Below are 22,761 nucleotides of genomic sequence, written 5' to 3'. Positions count from 1 at the left end.
ATTATTTAAGGGGTACAAAATGTAATTTTTTAGATGAGGTCATTGCCCCCCTGTTTAATATTGGCTCCATCCCTGTGTATCCATCACCACACATGGGAACTCATCCAACAATGTCAAGCTCCCATTCCATATTCTTCGCCCGCACCTCTAGGTTTTGGATTGTCTTACTCTTTGGAATTTGGTAATACCGGCATTCAGATGATTAGTCCATCAATTCAGATTGGAATTATATTAGGGAGACAAAAATTTTCACAACATTTTTATAACTTGTTAATATGATAAGTTTTAATTAATGTAATATCGCTCACATGGACCCACCATTTTTATTGTGTAGCAATCAAACTAATCACATAAGTAGTTGTAAAAAAAAAAAAAATTATGAAAAACTTGTGTCACTAATATATTAAAAATGAAATATATCTTATACTTGATTTTTTTTTTTTAATTATAGAATATCTTATACTTGAGTTGATAATATTTTTTGTCAATGACATTTATCATCTATATTATAAATTAAAATGAAGTATGTCTTATACTTGAGTTTTGGTTTTTGTATAAAAATCCCAATTTCATTAGCCAACAAGAAGAGGAAAATCTTTCCTCAATTGCTCAGAAACAGCAAGATGAAGAGGATTTTTTTTTTAATAAGATCCAAAAAAACTTATGAAAAGCAATAAGTTTGGCGAAGGCATAAGAGAAAAAAGTATATCTTCCACACACACACACAGAGAGANAGAGAGAGAGAGGAGAGAGAGAGAGAGAGAGAGAGAGAGAGAGAGAGAGAAGAGAGAGAGAGAGAGAGAGAGAGAGAGAGAGAGAGAGAGAGAGAGAGAGAGAGAGAGATTAAATTCTACAACTGAAGTCCAATTTTGCACCATGTGTCCTAAATTATTTATTTTCAGAAGGAGTTTTATTTCTTAATTTTTGAGTTAAATATGAGACCACATCATAAATATCCATTTAATTGAGTTATTGCGTAAAAAAACCAAAGAGTCTAAAATTAATGAACATAAAAAAAAATTAAAAAAAATTTAAAAATAGACAATTTACATTTTCTACCTAATAATATTCTTACAAGACTTTTTAAAGAATTAAAAATATATATAAGAATGACTAACAATAATATCCATCTAATAATATTTAAATTATACATGTAAGAATATTCATCTAATACTATACATCTTAATGTATATATTTTAAGTATATCTATGCATATACATGGACTGAGTTACAAGCTAATATCTCACTAACATGAGTCACGTCCCATATTTCAATGAAACGTTGGTCTCCTACATCTAATGCGGAAAAAAGATTTTTCCATGCTTAGGAGAAACGATGTTCAATAAATATCAAAATATCAATCTAGAAGACGAAATTTTGTGGTGAGTACACTTACGTATAAGCTGCAAATTTAGATGTGACCCACCTGCACGTAGTGACGTAGTTGTAGGCGAACGTATGCACTTATGCAAGCATATATTTCATAACTGTTTGCCACATCCAAGAGGCAACACTAATTAAGGGCAGGTGGGAAGTGTGGGAACTTGGTACCCACTCCGCGGCTTGGACGTGTTGTACGTACGTTCACCATCCATGACTTGACTTGCTTTGCCGTTTTCTTTGGGTTTCAGTCAATACTCAGAAAAGATTACTACATATCACTGCCAAGTTTTCGGTTTCCTTTTTTTTTACCAAGTGCCAACATTTCCGGCTGGAGAAAAGTATCAATTTTTTTTTTCTTTTTTTCTTTTTTTGGTTTTTGAAGAAAAAGAAAAGTATCATATACTTTGAATATAGTCAAAGAGAATCAGAGAATCAAATTAATATATTTTGACATTTGAAATCCTCACTTATGTAGCCAACTTTATTCATATATTCAGATATTTCTATTCATACCATATGATTTCAATTTATAATGTTTTTTTTCATGATGATTGTTCTTGTTATCATGTTAAAACACAACAACTAAATTTTTGCTTGAGTAGAGAGACTTTATTAATTAATATGTTCCCACTCATTTTTGCCAAACTTTTTTTTTTTTACACAACGCCTACAATCTATAGTTTGTGTGTCCCCATTTATTTTGGTTTTTTTTTTTTTTTTTTTCATATTGTGGACCACAAAAATGAGAAAATAATGCATTATGTTGGAAATAGAAGACTCACTCTCAGACAAATTATACAGCCAAGTTTATCTCTATATCAGACCTCCCTATTCATACGATATAATTTTAACTTATAATATTTATTTTATGATAATTATTCTTATTATTAGATTAAGACAATTAATTTTTTGTTCGAGTAATAGACTTTATTAATTAATATGTTCCTATTTATTCTTGCCAAACTTTTTTTTTTTTTTTTACACAGCGCCTATAGTCTATGGTTTGTGTATCCCCATTTACCTGCGGTATTTTTTTTTTTCCTATATTGTGGACCACGAAAATGAGAAACCAACACACGTTGGAAATAGAAAACTCACTTTAAGAGAAATCGGGAAGTCAAGTCATTCCATTCTTTATGATTAGGATCCGGTGCAATACCGGGTTTGCACAATTCACCTTTTCCTTTCTCACAAATTTTTTTTACATTTTACATTTTAAACTTTTACTTTTTATTTTTGTTAACTTTTTTAGTTAATGATTGAGATTGAAAATTGCTTTTTATAATTATCAATCTTAACCATTGATAATAATTACACCCGGTATAATACCCTAAGTATTGCACTGGATCCAAATCCCAATCTTTACATTCATGTTCTGATCGTTTTCTTAAATTTAGTGTGAGTTGTACCAATCAAAACCCCACGTGTTTTTATGGTCTAGGTGTCTGGGACCAGTTTAGCCCAAGCCATGACAAAGTGGCCCATATTAGGTAGGGTCTAGGGCACAATAATATGCTATATATAATTGAGAATTTCAGAATGGAATGGTTTGGACAAAACGTAAATGGTGTGGCACTTCAAAATATTTAGGGTTTTCTTTATTAAAAAAAAAAAAAAAAAGTAGTGAAGAACTAATATTAAGTTTCAATATATCAACTAGCACTAGATCAAAAGGCAATACAAAACAAAAAAAACTTTTCAATATAATTTTTTTTTAAGAAAAAATTATTTAGAGGGGCGACCAACTTGATTTTTTTTTTTTTTTTTTTTACTTAGACGTAATTATAGTTGTCTCTAACCACCTCTAAGCTAAAACCTCACTTCAATGAAGTATAAAAAAGTATTAACATGACCCAAGATTTTCGGCATCATTCTGACTTAAGGCTGTAGGCCTCAGATACTACTAGTAGCATATACTAGGGCCACCAATTATGTCGGTGATATGGTTGATTGTTGGTGCCATTCGTATAATCACATGAAAAAGTGTACTTTGGTGGAATAAATATTTTCTTATTGAGTTGAAGGTTTGTTATGTATCAAGTCATGGGTCAGAGTCTCAAACAATTCCATTGCATTTATCACGGGGAAGTACGCGGCTATAAATTATATATATACGTGGCTATATATAAACCAAACAATACCCAAAAATTATTTTGGTCTTTTTTATATTTTAAGGTTTCAATTAATTTGTTTCATGCTGTATTTATTTTTTGGTCAATTTAATTTGTATTATTTTCATTTTACTGTTAATTTAGTATTTACCATCAATTCATTATTAGAAAATGTCTACGTAACTAATAATATGCACAGTTGACATACTTGAAGCATAGGTAGTTTATAAAATAATGTTTAAAAGTTTTAATTAACATAAAAAAAAAAAATACCACCTCAGCATTTAATAAATAAAAAAACCACATCAGAAAAAAAAAAATTTTGAATCGATGATTTTTAAGTCAAAAGAAATTAATTTTTTTTAAAATAAAACCTCAAAAGTCTGTGTTATTTTCCTTTATTTTCTCTCTATACAAACACACTCAAGCAAAGAGAAATTGGCTGGAAAATAAACCAAACCCACAATTAATAAAACTCAAATACAACGCACAAAATGAAACAGAGCATTTACATATCAAATCAGATGCAATAAAGACCAAAAGATAAACTAGATTTAGAACATAAATGAGATCCAAAGCAAAGCAATCACAATGACAAAACAAAACAAAATGAAAAAGGTCACCTGTCCCCACTATTGGTTAAAATTTTCATACATGATAGATTTTTAGTTCCAAGCCTTGAAATGATAGCATACCATGAGGTTGGTTCGATTCAAGTAATAATGTTTTCCACTATCTAAAACCATAATTAATTTCTACTTTGACTGAGATTAAACATGAATAACATGTGATTTGGTGTCCGTTTAGGACTTTGGGTACCTCAGTGTTTGGTGGTTTATTTGTTTGTCAAAATATATAATTTTTGGTAATATTTATGTTTAATGTGTGATAAAAATTAAAAGTTAGTTTATTTTTTTGAAAAAAATTAAAATTGATTATTATTATTTTTATAAATCTGAAACAAAAAACAAAAAATTTTGTCTTTATCCAAACGTACACCAACAAAGAATTCACTTTATTCATAATTTGATATTATGTTAATTTACTTTCTGAAAACAAAGTTCTTACTTTAATTTGATTGAGAAATTTAGGTGGCTTGTCTCAAGAAATATTCAAATTGTGGAATGAATAATTACGGATGGAATCTTCTTCTTTTTTTTTTTTTTGGGAACCGGATTATAGTATCAAAACGTACATAACTACATACATATTTAGTTATTTACACTCAAAAAAAAAAAAAAAAAACGTATACATGTTTACTTTGATTCTCAATATATGTATATATATTTGACAATATCTTTCAGTTAAAAAAGTGGGGGAAAAAAAACAAACAAACAAACACCTATATACTTTGATTGTTGCCTATAAAACGTACAGGCAACTAAGGACATGATCGAATCTAATAATGTGCCAGTGACTAGAGTGTTCCACAAATTCAAACAAGTACTACTACTAAAAAATCATCCTTTACAGGATTAAAAGTAGAATTAATCACACAACTCAAAAAGTATGTGGGGACAAATGGACTCCAAAGTCCAATATGCTAATTTTTCACATATTCAAATGAAAACTAGAAGTGTCATATACTACATCATCATCAACATCATAGGTGGTTGGAGCTAGGACACCAACTAAGACACTATTTGCCAATAATACCATACTTATCTGTTTTATATTATTAGAATAGAACAATGGTTCTATCAAATCACAATATAGATTTCAACAGTCTAGTATTTTTAATTTATGAATAAGGATAATTATATAGATAGAGAATAAAGAAAGTGAAGAAAAAAAACCTCAGAAAAAAGAGAAGAAATAGAAATGGAACCATCCCAATTACCAGAAAATAATAAAGATAATCCTAGCAGATGAGAGAGTTTAATACAACTTTGACGTTTAAGAGATAAGAAACAATGAACCATGGAGGAGATGAGTAAATATTCTGCAAAGCATCGATAACTCCTTTGGAATCTCCTTCAAAAAGAACATAAGAACACTTGTGGAAGACTGCTAGTTTGATGGCTTGAAGTGCAGCTTGCATTTCTTCAAGAGTTGGATGAGAGGGAGGGAACAGATTTGAGTAAGCAAATAAAATATCTCCAAATTCATTTCTTCCAACAACAACAATAATGGTGGCATGGGCCTAATTGTCAAATCAAACTTTATTTTAATCCAACTGAATTGGAGAGGAAACTATTTCAAGGTCACACTTACTAGGTGAGATGTCCAAAGTCTCAAGCTGTCATTTGTTCTAAATAAGCCTTGTAATTTGCAAATTTTGTTTTTGATCTACTAATGAGAGAAGCCCTTACTTGTTAATTGTTATAAAAATTAAATTATCCAAAAGCAATCACCATATAATTATTTCTAAAAAAAAAAAAAAAACTTGTATTCTTCTAAATATCCTAGAAAATATAACCCTTGCTTAAAATATAGAGTTCATATTTTTCTTTGAGAATATTTTAAACTATTCTCTCCATATTTCAAAATAAAATTCATAAAAACCTTAACAAGAAGAAACACTACCTCAAAATTTTAGAATTGACTATAAATTCTCACCTAATTAATTACAAACAAACCTCAAAATTTTTTTAGAATTAACTATAGATTCTCAACAAATTAATTACTGTCAATCACATGTATTCCTATATCATTCTATAATATCCAAAACCATACGTTAAATTCTTACTCCTTATCTTTTCTTTTCTTTTTTCTTCTTTTCTTTTTTCTTTTTTCTTTCTTTTTTTTTTTGGGTAATTAACATGCACTTTTAATGCTTCTACCAATATTATTGCAGTTCTTACTTCCTCTTTTCATTTCCTTGACTTCTAATCAAATCATTTAAAACCCTTTAAATAAAGATAGGATCGTGTCCACTACACTAAACTCTCATTTTATGGGATTCAAAAGAGGTTAGTGAGCAATCCTTTAATAGAATTAAAATATTGAAAAAAAAATTATTCAGTCAAAACACTTTTTTGAACATTAAAAATCGAAAAAGATTCAAGTAAAACGGTACGATTCACGGATCTTATGGTTTAATACTTTATTCCCTTTTTTCAAATCCCATTTTTCTTTCATAACAAACCATCGATATCTGCAAATCCTATACTATCATATCATACCTAACCAATATTCCCCGTGATTCAACAAGTCACGGTTCAACCTTTGGCTTTATATCTGTGCTTATAAATACCAATTTCAAACCTTACACATGGAGGTGAATTCTTTTTCAAACACAAATGGACAAGCAGATTAAGAGAAATTGGATACTTCCGGTCTCCAACAACTAAGATAAATATTGAATGTATCTAGCTACAGTCAGGATGTTGATGTTGATGTTGATGTTGATGTTGTTGCTGTTGCTGTTGCTGCTCCAGTAAGTAAAATCCTTGAGACTTCCTCAGCCGGGAAATACGTTTTCGATGCCCACGGCCTTGTTTGTGTTGTTCCCACTCATGTACCCCTCTAAGTACCCTATCCCCACAAGCCTGCATATGGAAATTCATTAGCATACTAAAGCCACAAGAAACAGTATATAAAATAAAAAGGCTAAAGAAGAGGAAACGGGAACAATATCCTAGACACAGTCTCACATAATGCTGACAATACCATCACCACCAAAGCCTGTCCCAAAACTTTTGGAGTCGGCTTAGCTATGGATCTTTAACAGACTAATTGGTATCGACCACAAGCATTCTTCACCATTCTATTCCATCTAAAATCATAATCTTTGTCTCACAAAATGCTGACCTGACATATATATTGAGTCCATAAGTCCCTCTGGGTTAATTTCGGTCCCATGTTATTTGGAGCCTCCAAATCAGGCATTGAGCTGGCATTCTCATTAAGGAAAGATCTAATAATTTTTTCTGCAGGTTCGACTACTTGCAAAGCCCATGAGTAATCTGATTTGCCTAGAATATGAGAAGTTGAGCACAGTAAGCTTGATTCAGTATTTTTTTTTTTTTTTTAACTATTAAAATTGATTCAGTATATGGGGCAGAATAAACCAAAAAGGAGAATAAAAGACATACACGATATGGATTCTGTTGCATCAACATAATGTATGTTCCACCCAAACAATGTTTGCAGCCGATTTATCCTCCTTTTCTGAACAAAAACAAATTGTATTACAAAAGGCTTCACCATCGTATAACTGATATTAATTACATGCAAATGAATTCAGGACAGGCACTAATGCAGCCTATCAGTTCTTCTTCTTCTTTTCTTTGGTAACTACTAATAAATAAATGGTCTTAACAAAGTTTCCACAGGGATCTACAGTTATAGATTTGATGAGTAGTTTTGGGGATAAAAAAACTTGAAACTCAAATTTCTTGCCTAAAACATGTACTCATATATTAAGGATGAGAAAGTTAATTTACAACTGCTAAAATTCTAAGAGAGAACTTTCAAAAATCTGAAGAACAATTACAACTGGGCAAAACACCACAATCAACACCTTTATAAATAAGAAAAGAGTGAGTTGATTTAAATTTAAAGAACAAAACAAAGTAGGGGAAGACAAAAAATAACATTAATAAAAGTAGTAAAAAATGAAACGTCAGTAAAGAAAGTAAGGGAAAGTAAAACTTTGTTGTTGTTGTTGTATTTAGGAACAGTCAAAGAGTTTAATCAATAATCCAGGACTTGATTGCTATCAATGTCAATACCTCATGATCTATATAATACCAGAATATGTTATGACCAATTTTGGAATGAAAGTGTCACATGTTATAAAACTTAGTAAGTGCAAATCTACTTTTTATTCTCTCTCTTTTTTCTTTTCTTTTTTTGGTGGGGTGGGGGGTGTGCAAGTCTATGAATTTATGAAACTCTGACAAAATATACTTACTTGACGACGAACAAGTCTTCGGGTGTTCAATTTCATTCTGTCAATGGCTTCTTTTAGCAGAATTTTAGGTTGGTTGTCACCAATGGTATCCAAGATTAACTGAATATTCTCTTTCAACATCTTATTACCCTTGTTTATAGATCTCAGGGACAAAGACCCTTCAGTGGAATCGCTTTCTTCATCACATCTGCCTTCTAAAAAATAATCTCTCAGAAAATTTTCAAACTCCCGAACACCGATGGCTTGTCGCAGACCTCTAGTGTAATCTGCATTTGGGTTGTAAATGTCAAAGACTTCATTAAGTAATCCAGCTTCTATCATGCAATCAACTCTTTGTTCCACATATTGGTCCAGTACAGGGAGAGAAGCATCCACGCATATAAAACAGCAATTGTATCTAAAATTATTGACTTGACCCCAATTCTGCCCTGCCACATGTAACACGTGTACGTTATATCCATAATATCCATTTCAAATCTCATTATGAGGAAAGTGAAGAGAGGGGGGGAGGGGGGGGGGGTGTGTAGATCCTGATGGCTACTGGAACAAATCAAACTGCAAAATTCGAAAGTAGAATAAACTTTTATAAATCTAGAAACATAAATTCCACATAAAAAATAAGTAAACGATAACTAAAAAGCATAAGCATCTAGTTATATATTGCATTTCAACACTCATTGGCATTTTCGTACTATCTTAGTATCCATTAGACTGTATGTTTGGGACTAGCCTATAAGCTAGCTTTTTGCTTTTTAGCTTTTATTTTTAAAACCTCACTTTTTCTTAATTTTCTCACTTTTTCAAAGTGTAACCATACTTTAGCACATTTTTAGCAAAAAGCTAAATAAGTTGTTTCCAAACAAACAAAGCAGAGGAAATACTTGGTGCATAACAGCAAGTGTAATAACAATCAGCATACACAGTGCTAAAAGGCTCCAGCTTCTATGAGTCTTGAGAGCTGGCTGATACACAACCTGACCCACAATTAGCTCATAGACAAAAGCAGAGAAAAAACTTGATACATCATTACATAGAGATGTCTTAGTTCTCAAGGGCACCAAAACCTAACTCAATTAAGCCTTAAATTCCAATTAACCTCATATACTAACTAGGGGAAGCCACATATATTATTTTCTGCTATTCTATCCTTGTCTAAAAATATAATCTCTGCCGCCTTCCTATTTAAGTGATTCATCTCCTTTACTTCTGGTTCTACCCATGTTATTTCAGGCATCCATCTATCTTTTTTCACTCTATCAATTTGTAAAGAATCGATTCATTACCAGTGACTAAATTTTCCTCTATTATCCTACCACAATCCTCCTTCCTCTAGGCTTGGGACCAGCTGTGTACAAAATATAGGACCCAAAGCACTGTCACAGCCAGAGCTAATGGGCATCAAAACTAAAGATCAAAAAAAAAAAAAAAAAAGAAGTACAAGAAATAGCTGCTCTCTGTTGCAAAATATAAAGCCTGTTCCAGAACCACAACAGCATCCAAAAAGGACTAAAGAAGTCAAAGTTCTTTAATGTGAGACAATTATGACCAAATAAATATTAATTACAAACCTTGGCTGTCTTTTCCTGAAAAAGTTTGCTTGGGGGCACACCAGAACGGGAGTAAAGATTGAGATATTGACTAATCTGCAAGAGATGCAACCAAAACTGAAGTCATCCAAACATTGTCATTAGATAGATTTGTCATAAATGAATTAAAGATCTTTAAAGGGAAAAAAAGAATATATGTCATAGATTTGTCATTCTCTTGGAAGGATTGCACACAAATATACGTCATAAGTTTTGGCATCAATTATTATTACTGGTGAGGAGAATTGCAGATAAGCATATATTTATCTGAATGCAGAAGCTATATACAATAGGATAATAATCAACATCAAGCCACTGCTTTATAAAATGCAATCCTAATAAGTAATAACAATTAAAAAAAAAAACTGTTGCAACCTTATGTCAACAGTCAAGATTTTGAAGGGAAAGAGAAGTTTTAGTCTGTGGGTGGGTGTTGGGGGGGGGGGGGGGGGGGGGGGGGGGTTGCGAGAGTTGGGTGACATTAAAGTTTCACCTTCTCAGCAACCACATAAAATAGAAGGCTTCAAAAGACAATCATAATAACAAATATTTCTGAAGAATAAGTTACACACATCTCTACTTCCATGTCACGTCATCTTTCCTTTTTTTGTTTCCTGATTTCAGATTTCAAAAATAACTTCCTCGAACTAACAAACTGTTGATGGATGGTGTTAAAACCTGATGTTTGTAGAGTTAAATGAAGGGTTGTTGGTTGTATTCGAGATAACCACTCTCCTGAATGGGGAATAAGAAAGAGAATTTAGGATAATTTTCTGCTTACCTTCGTTAATACGTTCTGCCCTTTAAAATAAGGCATATGACATAACCATCAGAAATTCAAATTACAAATACAAACAACTGCTGATAACAACCAATCTACACTTATCTCTTCCTACATAATTGGGATGGCTTAATAAACAACTCCTAATTTACTTAAACTCCTAAACTGCTCCCAATACTTATCATTCCTAATCTTTTAACTCCAACTACAACTTCTTTATCCTTATCCTAAGTCTCTGCAGTAATTGATGTGCAAGTTGAGAGTCCAAGTACAGTTACACGCATATGTTGGTCTGTTGCTGCTGTCTAAATCATAACAGATGGACTCACCCAAAAGGCATAATATTAATAATAATAATTAATACCATAACATAATTAAAATTATCAGCACCAGTGAAGTACTTCGTACGATCAGAGAGGCCAATGCATGTATAAATCAAAGACAATGATGCAAAGTGAGAATGATAAACAAATAACACTATAGCCAGAAAAGATGCATAATTTTCACACATCAATTCCTAACAAAAGTATATATGCAAATATGTTCAAATGCAAAGTACATAACCTAGAAAGAGTGATATGCAAATCCTTAGCAGACTCCAACTTGGGGCTAGCGCGACGTAGTTGATCAAGACAGGACTCTCAAGCTACTAGGCCTGGCCTTGGCCATGCCTTAATTTTGAAGAGGCAAGCTGCGCAGTTTACTGCCAACAGCTACAAACCAATTCTTACTTATAAGTATTACAGAACTAGTAAGGTGTGTTTTTAATTCCTGAGTTATTTCTGTTCTTCACTATCAAATTTGATTTCATAAAGAGTCAAGGAAGAAAGGAGTTGTTAGAAATGGAAACAACATCAACTACAGCCAACAACACAAGTACACAACAGAAGTATATTATAAGTGCACCCTTGCTTATATATTGCAAGGAGAGAATACATAATAAGCTGGCACCCTTACTTTTCTATGGTTATTTGGATGGATTCTGTTCGCTGCAACAGGATCAATGTCCTTAAGATGGTCATAACTATAGTCAGAACTGTCTCTCCCAAAATCCAGCTCTTTATCTGTCTGTTCATCTCCTGTTAAATTAGAACGAATGTCAGATGTATTTGAGGCAAGTGTAGAATTTAAAAGCTATAAAATAGCTAATTACCAAGAGGGCCACTTAAACAGCCTTCATCCATATCTTCTGCTGAATCATCTAAGAGGAATGCACTTACAAGAGCCTGGATACAGTCAATAACAACCCCCCCAAACAAAAACGAGAGAGAGAGAGAAAAAATTAGGATAAAATAAGGATGCTGTGACAGTTTGTAAGCTCGTAACATGAAAATTGGAAGAAAAATCTCTTGAGTTTAATAGATTAATGAAGATCATTTGCTTCAAATAAAAATTTACAGACATAGTGCAAGTTAAATAAATTTACACTAATTATTTCCAGTACAAAGTTTTATCTTTTTTTTTTTTTTTGGTAAATTAAAATGGGGGCCTTTATGGCTATATTATTCCCCGGGCGGGGCGCCAGAGGCCTCGGAAGGGCAGCTTCTCTACCTCCATGTGGGGAGTANAATGTCCTTAAGATGGTCATAACTATATTCAGAACTGTCTCTCCCAAAATCCAGCTCTTTATCTGTCTGTTCATCTCCTGTTAAATTAGAACGAATGTCAGATGTATTTGAGGCAAGTGTAGAATTTAAAAGCTATAAAATAGCTAATTACCAAGAGGGCCACTTAAACAGCCTTCATCCATATCTTCTGCTGAATCATCTAAGAGGAATGCACTTACAAGAGCCTGGATACAGTCAATAACAACCCCCCCAAACAAAAACGAGAGAGAGAGAGAAAAAATTAGGATAAAATAAGGATGCTGTGACAGTTTGTAAGCTCGTAACATGAAAATTGGAAGAAAAATCTCTTGAGTTTAATAGATTAATGAAGATCATTTGCTTCAAATAAAAATTTACAGACATAGTGCAAGTTAAATAAATTTACACTAATTATTTCCAGTACAAAGTTTTATCTTTTTTTTTTTTTTTGGTAAATTAAAATGGGGGCCTTTATGGCTATATTATTCCCCCGGGCGGGGCGCCAGAGGCCTCGGAAGGGCAGCTTCTCTACCTCCATGTGGGGAGTTACCCCACTAAGGATGCCCACCAACAATTGGCTGTGGAGGTGATTCGAACCCAAGCCTGACAAGCAGGGTCACGAACTCCTTACCACTAAACCAACCAACGTGTACAAAGTTTTATCTTCTTTACCATGAAAGGCAAGAATGAAACAATCTCCTACCTGGATATAGTAATTTGTACCCCCAACAATGACTGGCATGCAGTTGCGAATCAATATGTCATTGATGAGCTGATAATCCAAATGCCAAGTCAAATTCAGAATTACATCAAGCGGCAATATGTAATGGTAACACAATGTCTTAATCACCACATTCAGATCATTATTGATCATATTTAATAACATAAAAACCCAAGTCACCACAAAAACTATAAAGCAATGAACAAGAATAAAATATAAGTTTATAGAGATGAGCTCAAGTTACACCTGGTGTAACTCTAAAGAGTTACACATTTTTTAAACCGTTAGATTTAAGTAAATCCAACGATTAAAAAAAGACCCTCATTATTACAAATATTCTTATTAGGATCTCATTAATTACCCTCATTTATTACATTCTAACCTTATCTCTAAACCCAAAAACGTTTGACATTTGACTCTCTCTCTCTCTCTCTCTCTCTCTCTCTCTCTCCTCCACCATTGCTCCTCCACCATTCCAACCTTTACAGGTTGCTAGCAGGAAAAAAAAAAAAAAAAAAAAAAAAACCAAGCCAAACACTAACCAAAAAAAAAAAACCGTGATTGAAAAAGGAAATCAAAAGGAAAAAGATAAATATCAAAACAAAAACTAACTAATAATGCTTTAGAACCAAGGAAATCAAAATCGAAAAGGCTGTCACCTAATTACCTTTATCAGGATTTTCGTGCGTTTTAAACAAAACAGGACAATCTAAAACTGAAAAAGAAAACAAATAATAAAACGAAAAGAAAGAAGTATGTACCTGAGTGACAACGCATCCAGTTCCAGGTTCAATTTCATTTAACCATGGCTCAAAGTTTTTACCTAAGACTAATTAAACTGAAAAATAATAAATCTATCACATAATCTTCACGAATTAAATAAAGTATATATGATTTAGGATTCTATACAAGGTAAAGTGCATATCAACTTCCTTCAGAGTTCAAACATAAAAATATTCATTCTTCTTCATTTTCCTCTCTGTTCAATATCTAACAATTCTAACAAATTCATATATATATATATATATATATATGAAAATAACTCAACCTTTCTAATCAGTTTGTTACATATCATCATATATAATCTATGAAAAAAAGCGTCCTAACGGAGAGTTTTGACTTTTGACTTTCATATATAAAATAAATTTGATTGTTGTACTTGTAGCACACCCATTACCATTGTTAGCTTGGTTTTTTTTTTGCTGGCAACCTGTAGAGGTGGAACAATGGTGGAGGAGACAGACAGAGAGAGAGAGAGTCAGACATTAAACGTTTTTTAGTTTAGAGATAGGTTTGGAATGTAATAAATGAGGGTAATTAATAAGATCCTAATAAGAATATTTGTAATAATGATCTTTTTTTAACCGTTGGATCTACTTAAATCCAACGGTTTAAAAAAGATGTAACTCTAGAGAGTTACACCATGTGTAACTTGAACCCATCTCAAGTTTATAAAGAGAGAAAAAAGATAATCAATAGTATCAATACACGAGGAAGGGCTCAAAGGAAGACAAATGTCAACAGAAACAGGCTTCTGGAGCATGGAGCACAAAACAGCACTTTTTTGTAGGAATTAAACTATATGACGAAAGAACTGACAAAAAAAAAAAAGGCCAAATCCATTCATTGCCTATCATGATGTAGAGAAAAAAAATCTAGAAAGGGATTGAGAATCAACAAATAGAAGCGTGTATTCAACCCACCAACATGACCCAATGCCTTGGGTTAGTTTTTTGTAGGTTGATGAGTTGGGTTGGCTTGTAAATTTTTTCTGAAGCTTGGGTTTGTTAGGATCAGGTTGGAAAAGTTTTCAACCCAAGTAACCCACTCCAACCCAGGATTTTGAGAATTTGGATGCGTTTGTTTTGGGTGAAAACCACTTCCGGAATGCTTTTCTATAATTGCGCATGGAAAATCAATTTTCCGAAAATCCTTTTCAGTTGACCGTGAGTCAAGGGTGAAAAGAATTTCCGTTTTTATTTTCACTTCAAATATCCTTTTCCGGAAAATAGAGAGAGAGAGAGAGCACGAAGAGAGAGAGAGAGAGCACGAACCGCCGCTCCAAGCCTAGAGCCCATCGCCGGTGACCTTCGACCCATGAACCCAGAGCCTTCGACCTTCAACCCAGACCCAGACCCATCGCCACAAACCCACGAACGCATCGCTCCGGCGAGACCCAGTGAGTTGCACCACGAACCCACGAGTTGCACCGCGCCGGCAAGTCGCACCGCGCTGCGCCGATCGAACCCAGTCGCCTCACCGCAACGATCTGACCGGATTTGATGATTTTTTTCTTTGGTTTTGTTTCTTTTGTGGCTTTTGATTGCCGGAGTTTGCTGCTATGAGTTGAAATGGAGTTTCGGTGGTGTTGGGATTTGGTTGTGATTTTGAAATTTTTTGTAATAAAATTTGTTTGGATGCTTAGAAAATAGGTGAGAAAATGTGAAAAACGTGTAGGAAAATAGTATTTTCAGAACAGAACCAAACACATGAAAATATTTTCTACAACAATTTTCATAATACAACCAAACACTTGAAAATATTTTTCTTTTTCAGAAAATAGCATTTCCGAAAAATATCTATTTTCCGGAAAATATTTTACGGGAACCAAACACAGCCTTTATTACTTCAAGATATTTTGAGACTTACTTTTTTATAAAGTTGAAATACTAGGCTCAATTAATTAAATTATAATAAATTTTTTGAAAATGTGCTTAAATAATTGAGTGGAAACTCAATTTTTTATTAGGTTGGAGATTTTTCAACCCAATGTGGCCCGGTTGGGTTGAAAAATACCCCAACCCATGCACACCACTATCAACCAAAAATAAATAAACCTAGAAATCAGTACCTAAACTTGCTTGGAATTAGCACCAAGTAGGATAGGAAACCCAGAAATCAATACCAAGGCATTGGAAATTTTCAATAAAAGGGAAGGCTTGTTCTTTTTTAGATACCAAGGCATTAAAATATCAAGAACCTCCATCTTAGAAAGAACAAGCCTTCCATAATTGATTGGGTAGAATTGAAAGTTGATGTAGAACAGAATTCTCAAAGGGGATTGAGACTCAACAAAGAACAGAAAAATAAAATAAAACTATGAATCAGCATATAGGCTTAGCAAGATAGAAAACCTATGAATCAGCACCAAGGTATTAAAAATATTCGGTAGGATTGCAATATTTCATTCATCATAATCGCATGTCTCAAAAAATGTTGAAAATGCATACTTTCATAAAAACTCTTCCTTCAATGCAATGATTAAAGAAAATATTGCAGCCAAAAAATATTGCATTGAATATCAATTCAAATGAATCAAATCCAAAATCCCAAAAACTGCAATAACAGTACAGATTGATACCCAATATTAACACAAGGAGAGCTTACTTATGATTATAAGCTAACAATAAAGGAAAGCCACAAATATCATACATCACCAACATGGGTTTTCCAAATACATAACTTTTCTTTATTTGGGTCAGAAGATATAATAGGAACAAGCAAACACAAGAGGCTAAAAATCCATAGCAAGGCTATCACTTGAAGCATATGACACTAGTTTATGACCCAAAAGCTTCAAAATGCAAATTTAAAAACACAAACAAGACAACAAAGTGGGTAACTAACTTACAGGAATGACAGAATCCCTGAAATCCTTAGCAGTGAATTCCAGGTTTGGGCTTATGGTCCCCAAAAGATGATGTGGCACCCCTACAATTGTAATGTAAAAAATTCATAATTTCCTTTTCAAACACACACACATAGTGTAACAAAAAAAAAATGAAAGAGAGTGAGAAAATAGAGACAGACCCTTTTGCTCATTGAGGGAGACCTTGTTGGTGAGGACATCAAGGCCATGGTAGACCTGCATGGAATCAGCGTTGATGATCTCAATGGGGAAATGGGTGGCTAAATCAATGGCTAGCCTTGACTTCCCTGAGCCTGTGGGACCCATTATCACCACCACCTTTGCCTTCTCTTCCTCATTGCCATTGCTAGGGTTTAGAGCTCCCTCACCCAGTGCCTCTGTGTCAACAACAGCACTGTCCATCTCTCTCTCTCTCTCTCTCTCTCTCTCTCTATTGCGCGCTCTATTCGTTGGGCCTAAGATATATATAGTGTTACGATGGGCTCTCTATGGGTTCTGGACCTATATTTTTGTTAGTTGGCCTAAGCTATACATAGTATTGCCATGGGCTTTCCATGAGTTCTGGGCCTTCTGGCTTCTAATATGAATTCGTGTCCGGTTGGGTCTAGCTTTTTCGTTTACAAGTATTCTTTAACCTAGTTTCAACCCAAAAAAAAAAAAAATAAAATCAAATTAGTTGAATCCAAACATATATTTATGGATATAGCCGATTATGCTTGTTATTGTTTACTAGTGTTGAGTTGTCATTTTTCAATGTTGTATGTTGGTTTTATTTCGTGCCAATTTCTTTTATAACTTTTCTTTATTTGGGTCAGAAGATATAATAGGAACAAGCAAACACAAGAGGCTAAAAATCCATAGCAAGGCTATCACTTGAAGCATATGACACTAGTTTATGACCCAAAAGCTTCAAAATGCAAATTTAAAAACACAAACAAGACAACAAAGTGGGTAACTAACTTACAGGAATGACAGAATCCCTGAAATCCTTAGCAGTGAATTCCAGGTTTGGGCTTATGGTCCCCAAAAGATGATGTGGCACCCCTACAATTGTAATGTAAAAAATTCATAATTTCCTTTTCAAACACACACATAGTGTAACAAAAAAAAAATGAAAGAGAGTGAGAAAATAGAGACAGACCCTTTTGCTCATTGAGGGAGACCTTGTTGGTGAGGACATCAAGGCCATGGTAGACCTGCATGGAATCAGCGTTGATGATCTCAATGGGGAAATGGGTGGCTAAATCAATGGCTAGCCTTGACTTCCCTGAGCCTGTGGGACCCATTATCACCACCACCTTTGCCTTCTCTTCCTCATTGCCATTGCTAGGGTTTAGAGCTCCCTCACCCAGTGCCTCTGTGTCAACAACAGCACTGTCCATCTCTCTCTCTCTCTCTCTCTCTCTCTCTCTATTGCGCGCTCTATTCGTTGGGCCTAAGATATATATAGTGTTACGATGGGCTCTCTATGGGTTCTGGACCTATATTTTTGTTAGTTGGCCTAAGCTATACATAGTATTGCCATGGGCTTTCCATGAGTTCTGGGCCTTCTGGCTTCTAATATGAATTCGTGTCCGGTTGGGTCTAGCTTTTTCGTTTACAAGTATTCTTTAACCTAGTTTCAACCCAAAAAAAAAAAAAATCAAATTAGTTGAATCCAAACATATATTTATGGATATAGCCGATTATGCTTGTTATTGTTTACTAGTGTTGAGTTGTCATTTTTCAATGTTGTATGTTGGTTTTATTTCGTGCCAATTTCTTTTTAATTACATGCATACTTTTCTTGTATTTTGTGAGGTTTAATGTAATTGAGTTGGGATTAGAATTTTATGAAAATCGGTTGGAAAAATGGTACATTTCACATTTAAAGTTTAGCCTAATAATTTTTTACTAATGACACTGTGTATTTTCAAGTTTAGTCTTGTTATGTATGCACATTGTATTGATTGTAATCGAAACCTAGACTTCTATGAATGTTTGTGTAAATTCGCATTAGGGTTGCATTTTAATTATGTTTAATCTAAAATTAATCAAGCCGTAATTGAAATTTTGGGTCCAAATTAATACCTAATTTCTTAGGCTTGCAATTTCAACTAGGAATGAGTGGTGCTAGAAAGACTATAAATTATATTATTATAGATAAGTTTATAAATATATGTATCACTAATCACAAAATAATTCAAATATTTATTAGTAAATTGTTGAAATAATACCAATCCGATTTATTACCACTTCAGGTTTTTTTTTTTTTTTTTCATAAAATTGTAGTAGCTTTGACATTTCCCTTGATTGGAAGTTGGTAAATTTATGTGAATGCTAAGGATGTTACAAATTTGACTACATAAAATATAATTTAACACAACGTAAAAAATATATAATTAAGAAATATTTATTAAACTTTTGAGTTATCAAGTAGTAACTAATATCTTTCTCAAAAAGTAGTAACTAATATTATCTTAGTAAAGCACCGACACTAGAAAATTCAAACTCTGATTCAATGCATTTAGCTAACAATAAAGCCTAGCCAATTACAGCTTAAAAGAAAGAGAGAGAATCAGATATAGAGAGAGAGTCTCATACTCTCATTTCAGTTCAAAGAGAAAGAGCTCTCTCTCAAACACAGACCACACTCCACACTTCACAATAAACCCAAAGATGTAAGAGAGAAAAGAGAACTTAAATACCTTGAGGGATGCCTGAAGGGTGGCGCCGTGGGCCGCAGCAGCACGTCGAGGCGAGGAAGGACTCGAGGCCAAGCCGAAGTGTCGCAAGCTCTGATCCAATCGGACTGATCTCCGATCTCCGATGCTCGATGTGCTCTGTTGCTTGAGTTTCAGGTGGAGGCGCCGTTGCGTTGATGTGATTCAGTGCTTGGTCCGTTGGTCGTTTCGTTGATGAGGTTTTTTTCTTTAGGTTAGGTTCTGATTTTAGTTTTGCTTTATCATTTGATGAATGATGAATCGGCAGAACGTATTGGGTTTTGGTTGTTTTTTTTTTTTTTTTGAGAATTCGTTTGGCTTGGACTTGTTGGTATTAGTTAATAATTATTTTGATTTAAAAATTTGGTTGGGATTGTTTTGTTTAGGATTGATGTTGATTTTTTCTCTGGGTGGGCTTGTTCTGTTACAATTTTTTTTTTTTTTATTTTAGTTCAAAATTTTTTTTTTTGAGCCTTTCTTTTGCTTGAAAGTAGAATAAATAAACCATCAAAATTTAATTTTATTGACATAAAAAAATTTTGAGGTGTTCTCAATTTTTTTCTTTTAAGGGTAGATAAATAAAAAATTTAAAATTATTATATATAATTTTTTTTTTAGGTCAAGGTGGTCCTAAGACCACCCTGGCCTGAACATGGCACCACCACTGATAATGACTTGCAATTATTATCCAAAACAAATAGTTATGACACAAGCACATCCAGACACAAATCACATGCACAAACAAAAGAGGCTAGGGTAAAGTTCACAAATAGAGAGAAGGATGTCATGATTCCCCAATTCAAAAGATATTTTACCAAATAATATTAAACTTTACAGCATCAATACAACAAAAAGAACCAAACATTAAAGATATTTCACTTTAAAGTGTTTCTTTCTGTAGGATAGGTAATATTGTTGCTCACAACCTAACTAAGCTAGTGTGATTTGAGGATATTCCTTCCCACCTTCTGATGTTCTCTTTAACAATTATGGCTAATTTTTCAATAAAATTTCGAGGTCTTTCTTCTCAAAAAAAGAACCAATGCAGATAGTTTTTATGCCTTATTTAATTGAACTAAGGAGCTGTGAGCCCCAAAATTTTATTATAAAAAGAGCACAAGCTTTTGGTCCATCCAATCAATTAATCTGGGTTTATAGTTTATTTAATTCTCACTTCAGCCTCAAAACTCCCATAATAAGAGATCTACACTATAGAGGATGATTCTCAATTTCTCATTTCAGTAATTATTCTTTTTATTTTATTTTCTTCTTGTCCTAAATGTCCAAAAAAAAAAAAAAAACTTGCTGACAGATTACCATTATATGACAAATAAACCACTCTTTTGTCGCTTAAAAAAATGTCTGTCACAAAAATGAAGTATCAGATCCCGTGAATGGAGGATGCTCACATAAAACAATTGATATAGTTCCAATAAGATGCATATTTAAAAGCATATTCTTGATTGATCAAGATTACAAAGAAGATGTGCTTAACATTAAATATATCTCCAATATCAAGGTTTTTATTCTAGTTTATGTTTGTAATTTCAGTCTTCCTAATTGTCCCTTCTTCTGGTGCATCTCTCAAAGAAAACATTGCAAAAATTTCACAAAATCAAATAGATCCATGGATTCCAAGCAGGAAAGAAGTAACAGTATTAGTATCTTAATGCTTCCTTGGTTAGCTCATGGGCACATCTCACCCTTCTTAGATTTAGCCAGAAAACTCTCACTCAGAAATTTCCATGTTTATTTCTGTTCCACACCCATCAATCTAAAACCAGTAAGAGAATCTCTTATAGAAAAAACATTCTCTTCAATACAACCAGTAGATCTTCATCTTCCTTATTTGGAAGAACTCCCCCCTGAATACCACACTACCAAAGATCTCCCTCCCCATCTCATGTCCTCACTCAAAACAGCCTTTGACTCAGCCAAACCTAAGTTTAGCAACATCTTGAAGGCCCTTAAGCCAAACCTTCTGATCTATGATTTTATGCAACCATGGGCTCCAGTGGCAGCTCGAGAAGAAAACATTGAAGCTGTTATGTTGTCGACTTGTGGTGCGGCTGCAAGTTCTTTGATGGCTTTCTATAGCAATAATCCTGGCAAGGAATTCCCATTTCAAGCCTTAAATTTCCCACAGGCTGAATGCGAGAAAAGCATGCATTTCCTGCATTATACAGCAAATGGTGTCACAAACAAAGAAAGGTACATGCAATGCATAGAAAGATCTTCCAACATAGTCTTGATCAAGACCTCGGGAGAGATTGAATCACAGTATATTGATTATCTCTCTGGTTTAGTAGGGAAGGAGATAGTTCCTGTTGGGCCTCTTGTTCAAGAACCTAAGAACAAAGATGATGACATGGTAATCGTAGAATGGCTCAACAAGAAAAATCCTTCTTCAGTTGTATTTGTTTCTTTTGGAAGTGAGTACTATCTTTCATTGGCAGAAATGGAAGAGATAGCGCATGGGCTTGAACTTAGCAAGGTTAGTTTCATATGGGTTGTGAGATTTCATGGTGGAGACAAGATTAGTATTCATGAGGCTTTACCTGAAGGATTCTTGGAGAGGATCCGAGAGAAGGGTATGGTGGTGGAAGGTTGGGCTCCACAGGCAAAAATATTGGGGCATTCAAGCATTGGTGGGTTTGTGAGTCACTATGGTTGGAGTTCAACACTTGAGGGAATGATGTTTGGGGTACCAATCATAGCCATTCCCATGCATCTTGAACAACCCTTAAATGCCAAATTGGTGGTGGAGGTCGGTGTTGGTGTTGAGGTTTCAAGAGAGAATGAGAAGCTCAAGGCAGAAGAGGTGGCCAAGGTGATAAATAAAGTGGTGATGCAAGAGGAAGGGAAGGAAGTAAGGAAGAAAGCTAAAGAACTGAGTCAGAGAATGAAGGACAAAGATGATGGAGAGATGGATGTGGTGGTAGAGAAGCTGGTGCAGCTACTTGGAGAATCTAGAATTTCTACCACTTTTGAGGAAATATAAAAACAACTTGTAAGTTGAATGTTTCTTCTTTTCCTTGACTCATAAAAATATAAAGGGAAGCACAAATTCAGATTGTAGGTAATAAGTAAAGACCTTTCATCAAGAAAAGGTAACAAGCAAAGACAATGGACCAAATGAATTTAAATTTGAATTTTGACCAAAAACACTTGGTTTCTTTAACTAGTATATTTAATTTTCTTAATACAAGCCAGTTTCTAACTTTTTTGAACTAAAACTCATAGATTGGGTTGGGACTGGGGCTTTGAGTTAAGAAGATAATCTTATAGTCCATCTCTATCATCAAAGATATTTCTTTATTGGGCGGAGTTTATTATATATACTCTTACACACAACTATACACGTGAAATCATTTGCACTGAAAT

General features: G+C 33.7%; 2 protein-coding genes across 3 annotated transcripts; one reads left to right on the top strand and one right to left on the bottom strand.

Annotated features, from left to right (window-relative positions):
* Window positions 1-6,515: 6,515 nt before the first annotated feature.
* On the bottom strand, window positions 6,516-17,296 carry LOC111983693 (tRNA dimethylallyltransferase 2). 2 transcript variants are annotated; one of them, XM_065772821.1, is made up of 10 exons: window positions 16,837-17,296; window positions 16,658-16,737; window positions 13,009-13,077; window positions 12,439-12,511; window positions 11,677-11,798; window positions 9,921-9,995; window positions 8,353-8,775; window positions 7,532-7,607; window positions 7,248-7,411; window positions 6,516-6,985 (listed from the first exon to the last, which is right to left on the bottom strand). In XM_065772821.1, exons 1-10 carry the CDS (start codon window positions 17,075-17,077, stop codon window positions 6,806-6,808), a joined length of 1,503 nt encoding a protein of 500 aa, XP_065628893.1. In that variant the 5' UTR covers window positions 17,078-17,296; the 3' UTR covers window positions 6,516-6,805. The 2 variants fall into 2 exon arrangements, with proteins under 2 accessions (XP_065628893.1, XP_023871118.2); XM_024015350.2 differs by lacking the exons at window positions 12,439-12,511; window positions 13,009-13,077; window positions 16,658-16,737; window positions 16,837-17,296 and adding an exon at window positions 11,873-12,077.
* A 1,844-nt stretch (window positions 17,297-19,140) lies between these two features.
* Window positions 19,141-22,558, top strand: LOC111996704 (flavanone 7-O-glucoside 2''-O-beta-L-rhamnosyltransferase). The gene is made up of 2 exons (XM_065772820.1): window positions 19,141-19,591; window positions 20,929-22,558. Exon 2 carries the CDS (start codon window positions 21,005-21,007, stop codon window positions 22,376-22,378), a length of 1,374 nt encoding a protein of 457 aa, XP_065628892.1. The 5' UTR covers window positions 19,141-19,591; window positions 20,929-21,004; the 3' UTR covers window positions 22,379-22,558.
* Window positions 22,559-22,761: the final 203 nt, after the last annotated feature.

This window comes from Quercus suber, unplaced genomic scaffold (genome assembly GCF_002906115.3).
Source record: "Quercus suber isolate HL8 unplaced genomic scaffold, Cork oak 2.0 scaffold_65, whole genome shotgun sequence".
NCBI lineage: Eukaryota > Viridiplantae > Streptophyta > Magnoliopsida > Fagales > Fagaceae > Quercus > Quercus suber.
The sequence above is the reverse complement of the archived record's forward strand: the minus strand, read 5'-3'. Positions and strand labels throughout refer to the sequence as shown.